Source organism: Ictalurus punctatus, chromosome 26, assembly GCF_001660625.3.
Source record: "Ictalurus punctatus breed USDA103 chromosome 26, Coco_2.0, whole genome shotgun sequence".
Taxonomy (NCBI): domain Eukaryota; kingdom Metazoa; phylum Chordata; class Actinopteri; order Siluriformes; family Ictaluridae; genus Ictalurus; species Ictalurus punctatus.
This window is the reverse complement of record NC_030441.2, coordinates 12563493-12569350: the sequence shown is the minus strand read 5'-3', so window position 1 is coordinate 12569350 and position 5858 is coordinate 12563493. Positions and strand designations below refer to the sequence as shown.

Below are 5858 nucleotides of genomic sequence, written 5' to 3'. Positions count from 1 at the left end.
GGAGCCTGTAGTGTAGAGAAACTCTTCCTCTTGATGCCACCACTGAATATTTTTGATATAACTTACATCTAAAGTAGAGGTGCTCCATTCCAGTTCAGGACATTTTCAAAACTAATATGGTGACAGACATTATATTAAGATGAATATCCTTGAGTATATGAGAAGGATAAATGGCCAAAGGATACAAATTATGGTATCCCAGAACCACTGTTGTGACATGCGACAGTTTTATAGATCTAAATCATGGTTTCCTAGTTTAATTCCAGGAAAGCCAGGCAGAGGTTAGTGAAATTCCTGCTCAATGACACCTGATGATCTACTTTAACAGGTGAATTTGAAGTGAGAAATCACCTATGATCCGACCGAACCCAATGATGAACTGGGTGTCACATACTGTAGTGTATATTGTGTGTATGGGGCGACCTCTAGTGGTGAAACGAGAAACCGTGCTCTCATGATTGCTTCAGTTGTAACTCAGGGTTTAAAAATATGGCAGAACAAACTACATGTTATACAGCGATTCAAATGCAGGTTTTCGGTGTTAAGTGGTATGAAAGCGATAGAAATTGGATAATTATACCCTTACATTGTTTATTCCCTCCTCGTGCCGAGTGTTTAGCGTAGGACCAGGATAAAGTGGTTACTGAAGAAGAAAACACTGTACAGGTATAATATATGTTACTTTTATTTGATTATAAATACTAAAATATAAAATATATACAGTACTGTAAAATATCGTAAGATTAGATGCCGCTGAGTTGATTTTATTTCCAAAGCTTCAACTTTTCTTTTATATGAGCTGGTCTGTAGCGCCATCTTGTGGTCATGAGTGACTACACCACTAAACATATATTACTGCCCAACTAATGGAACTATTTGAATAAGAATTGCAGTCAAGCCTGTTTATCATGTCTTTCCATTTTCCCCCCACATACCACAAAAAGGTGTGTTTTTAGTATGTGACCGGTATTATGTAAATACATTTTTACTTTGTGTTCCCACAAAATTATAGGTCTTAGTTTATAATGACTATATGCTTAATGTTATTTTTTGAATTGCCTAAATAAAAGCATTTCTATCATGTAGCATGAAAAAAAGTCTGCAATCAGCTGTGATAGTAGACTGGGCTCTTCTGGGATGGCAACATTCCCTAACCATGGGCATGTGAAAGCAACATGAACATGAAAACAATACAACCATTTACTATTGCTCACTTCAAGACAACTCGCAAGCCAACCTCATACAGCATAGGATATACAGTGGAGAGTGACACTACCATTAACAATTCACTTAACTCTGGAACCACACTGATGTCAAAAGCACCCAGTTTATAACCTAATGTAACAGGTTACAAGTTATTTGTTTGTACTTCACAAATTGTCAATGTTTATAATGACACTGTTTACAAAAGCAGGCTACAGTTAAAAAAAAGTAGCATGCCCATGGTTTTTAGACATGTCGCATTACAGTTTGTAATATTTAAGGAATTGGCTCAATGTTGATTTATTTAAATCAAAATGGACTAATGATCCTGTATAACTGCACAAATTTGCTAAGAAGTAACTAGACAACTCATGTGTGTGTATATATACACACACATTTTATACACACACACACACACACACACACACACACACGAGTCAAGGTCAGAATGAACATGGTCATGCCTCAGAGTTAAAATAATTGCTAGAACCATCCATTTTCCTTGGATATTTATTGGATCAATACCAATACACAAGATTTTATTTTTTAACATCATTTTACACTTTGCAGTACAGTTACACTTGAGATTTATCATTATGATGCAGATTTTATTAATGTGCTTCATCAATACTTTAATCAGTATGTACAGTATTTAATAATTTATAAATTAAGTTTTTAATTAAGGTCTTGACAAAGTCCATGCACTGACCTCTACCTCGTCATTTAAAAAAATAAATAAATAAAAAAAATAATAAAATAAAAACCCCACACTAAAAACTGTACATTTCTTCATTGCTGGTGTTGTGCCAATCTTTTGTACATTTAATACACATCTTTCACCTGGAAACAGATATAAATGTACCTTTAAAATAACTTAAAGTGTATAAATGAACTGTAGTTGTTAGAGTAAAGCTTTAAAAGTAAACTACATGCAACATCCAAGATAAATGGCTACAGGTACAAAAGTTGTACCCTTGAGAATGCCACCCCAGCTATACGGAAATGTACCTTCCTTTCTGAGAGAGTACAGTTCGGGACTACCCTTTAACTGCCACACAGTAAAACACAGTTTGTTGTTTGTTTAGGTGCTAATAATATTGCTCGGTCAAATACTTTTCTGCGTTGTCAGTCACTGAACTTGTTACACCTGTAAAACGGCCTGCTAAGCGGAAAGGCATTATAAAGCATGTCCTGGTTGACATTATGGAGATAACAACAGAAGTATGACCAAACAGCCAACTATTACACTATCCTAATAAATAGGCACAGATGGGTGAAACGATTCAGGTCATTACAATGGAGATACGCCTTCACATTGACAATAACACTGACAATGTAACCTTCATGTTTTCAAACAGAAAAGAAGTAGTAGAAGTACAAGTACACAAAGTAGTTCTACCTTTAACACTTGTCTAAAAGTTTATCCAAAAAAAAAAACAAAACAAAAAAAAAAAAAAAAAAAAAAAAAAAAAACACCCCACTGTACCCTCATTAAAAAAAAAAAAGTTCCCAATTTCCTTTTCTCAGAAACGAACTGTTACATTAGTGTTGTTTAATATAGTAAAAAGGTTGTGAGTCAAAGGTTGTGAGGTTACCAGCATCACTGCAATCTGCAGTTAACGCTCCGATACTTAGTTGTAATCCTGTCTCAAACACAAGTTGCTTTGGAGAAAACAATCAGCCAAATGAGCGTAATAAATAAGCATACATAGATAAAAAATAAAAATAAGAGGAAAAACACCCCAGGTTATTACAATGGAAATGCATCTATACACTGACAATACAAAAATAAAATTATTAAAAATAAAAAACCCTACACAATTAAGCAAAGAATGCAGGCTTATAGATCAGAGGTCACATATTCTGGGATTTGTTACCTTCACAAATCAAATAAAAGAGCTCATTTCGAGCTCAACCCTGTGAGGTAGTTGGAGCTGTTCCAGTGATCCAGCCAAGCCCAGGATCCTGCTGGAGCTCCGGGTGCGCCTCAGCTCGGCCTCGTTTAAAATGCTAAAAAGACCAGTAAAAAAAAAGCCCTCCAGTCAGTCACTGCTGTCAGTTCCGCGTGAAAAGCAGGCAGCTCTCCACATAACACGGCAGTTCAGATGTCAGGCAGGGTGATGGATATGCCCATTAGCCGTCGAGTGGCTCCTGTGGACGATAAGTGATTGTGGTCGCGCGCCGCTGAGAGCAGGTTGTTGACGAGGATCTGCAGACAGATCCGGAGCTCCTTCAGGTTTCTGTCCGAATCATGGCCGCTTTCGCTCAGAGCCATCCTCAAGCAGATGTTCTTCAAGTCCACGCTGTCCTGAGATACAAAAACAGAAAGTAAACAACACGGGGGGACAAACAAACAAACAAACAAACAAAACACATTTGACTTCAAATAAGTCACGGGTCTTACCTTGTGGCGGAGGAAACATCTCACTTCTCCAGAGAGACTTCTCATTAAATCCTGCTCTATTGATATGATCTGAGATAAAATGTCCACCAGACGAGCTAATAAACTTTCCCTGGCTCTTTCAGCTATAAGTAGAGTCGTGCTGTTTGTGTTGGAGTTATTTCTAACCTTCCTGTTTGAATGAAGCTCGTGTAAAAGTTTCAGAGCCTCTGTCTGATGTTTCAGAGAGCCCATCATCTCCATCTCCATGTCCATGTCTCTCACAGTCTCTCACTCACACACCTGTCCAATGAGAAAGACTCCCTATCTACTTTCGCTTCTTTTTATTTTTTACCAGATCTGTGAGCTGAAATGTTTCATTTCTGCACAGCAGAAGTCATCTGATCTTATCCAAGTGCTGTCTTGCATCCTTTAACTTCCCCGTGTTTATTTCAAGAAGAGACACGACTTGCGGCACTCTTATCCAATCAGAGAGCTTTATTCTCATCCAATCAATCAGAGAGCTTTATTCTCATCCAACCAGAGAGCTTTATTCTAATACACTATCGGCCTATTAAGAGTCACATGACCGGAAGTGACAGCCAGTCTGACTTGAAAAACGTTCCTGATTTTTCAGTTTTTCTAATTCAGCAAAAACCATAAATAAAATGGGGGTAAATGTCTTATCTAAAACGCTGACAGTGTCCGTGAATGGGAGTATAAAGATTGCATTTGATTGTATGTTATTAAAAATGGTATGTTAAAATATGAATGCACCCAGTATCCTGTGTGGGACAACATGGCAAAGAGCCTAGATCACAACACTCATTTTCACAGCACAGACATGCTAACAGACTCTCAAAACAGCAGTGACAATTTCTTGCCAGGGCTCAAGAATACTTATTGACATTAATAAATAAGCTAATAATAATAAAGGGGGGGGGTTGGATGGATATTACCTTCTAATCAGCTACTTGTTCTTGTAACAATGGCCTCGGTGTTATGAAATTAGTGATGAAAAAGTATATTGATGTCATTTATCACAATATCAATATATTATTACCAGTAACCTGAGGATGTGAGGTGCAAATGCAGATGTCTGAACTATGGTAGCCTACCGGAGGTAATTTAACACCTACAAAAGTAAATGAACATGTACAGTGGATATAAAAAAAGTCTACACACCCCTTGTTAAAATTGTAGGGTTTTGTGATGAGTTAATTCTAAGCAGTCACATGCCACTTTATAAAAGAGTGTGCACACTTTTGCTTGCTGTATAACATCCATCCACCCATTTTTCATACTGCTTATCCTACACATGGTCACAGGGGAGCCTATCTCAGAAAGCTCGGGTCACAAGGCAGGAGACATCCCGGACAGAGGCGCACACACACTACGGACAATTTGGAAATGCTAATCAACCTACAACGCATGTCTTTGGACTGGGGGGGGAAACTGGAGTACCCAGAGGAAACCCTGAAACACGGGGAGGATGTGTAAACTCCATGCACACAGGACGGAGAAGGGATTTGATCCCCAACCCTGGAGGTGCGAGGCAAACGTGCTAACCACTAAGCCACAGCAAACCCCTGCTATATAACGTTAAAGGTGGAAAAAGGTCTGACAATATTTATCTTTGTTTCATTATTATTACATCATAAAAAACCTACAATTTTATCTTTTTATATCCACTGTACAAAGGGAAAATGGATACTGATTCCTACAAGCTACTTGTTGTAACAAATAGCATTACAGGGTGTCCCAAATGTCTCCATACATTGGGGAATTTTTTTTTTTATTATAATTTTTTTTTAAACAACTATATTTACAAAACATCCTCTACATGATTGCTCTTTCTTTGTAAATTCACACAGAGCTGTCTCCCACTCATGATGAACTCCTGCTAACACATCTGGTGTTATGCATGTGATTGCATGTCCACCGTAGCCTTGCAACAACTTCCTGTTCCAGCCATGAAAATGATTTTAATATATTCTTTTGTCAAAAACATTCTTAAAAGCTATCTGAAACAAATACAGAATAGAAACCAAGTTTGAAAACATTTCTAAGACATTTAACTAAAAATGTATGGAGACTTTTGGGACACCCGGTAGTTTATTCAGGTTATGTGGGCTTCATATTGAAAGCCAGCTGCTTTGCTTCCTGACTGTATACAATCTTCTACATGTTGATCAAACCCAGTATGGTAAATATAGTCAAACAACACATAGAATTAACATACAGATTTGAAATAAATTAGATGAAATGACACCAG

At 37.4% G+C, this 5858-nt stretch overlaps 1 protein-coding gene across 1 annotated transcript; it reads right to left on the bottom strand.

Moving 5' to 3' along the window:
- Nucleotides 1-1186: 1186 nt before the first annotated feature.
- On the bottom strand, nucleotides 1187-4070 carry dleu7 (deleted in lymphocytic leukemia 7). The gene is made up of 2 exons (XM_017456857.3): nucleotides 3608-4070; nucleotides 1187-3511 (listed from the first exon to the last, which is right to left on the bottom strand). Exons 1-2 carry the CDS (start codon nucleotides 3857-3859, stop codon nucleotides 3305-3307), a joined length of 459 nt encoding a protein of 152 aa, XP_017312346.1. The 5' UTR covers nucleotides 3860-4070; the 3' UTR covers nucleotides 1187-3304.
- Between the last annotated feature and the right edge of the window lie 1788 nt (nucleotides 4071-5858).

What these genes read in the sequence shown, in the direction of transcription:
- dleu7 (XM_017456857.3), bottom strand. Translation starts at nt 3,859, where the DNA reads ATGGACATGGAGATGGAGATGATGGGCTCTCTGAAACATCAGACAGAG. An exon ending in GATGTTTCCTCCGCCACAAG is followed by an intron (nt 3,512 to 3,607) that starts GTAAGACCCGTG and finishes TTTGTATCTCAG; the next exon opens with GACAGCGTGGACTTGAAGAA.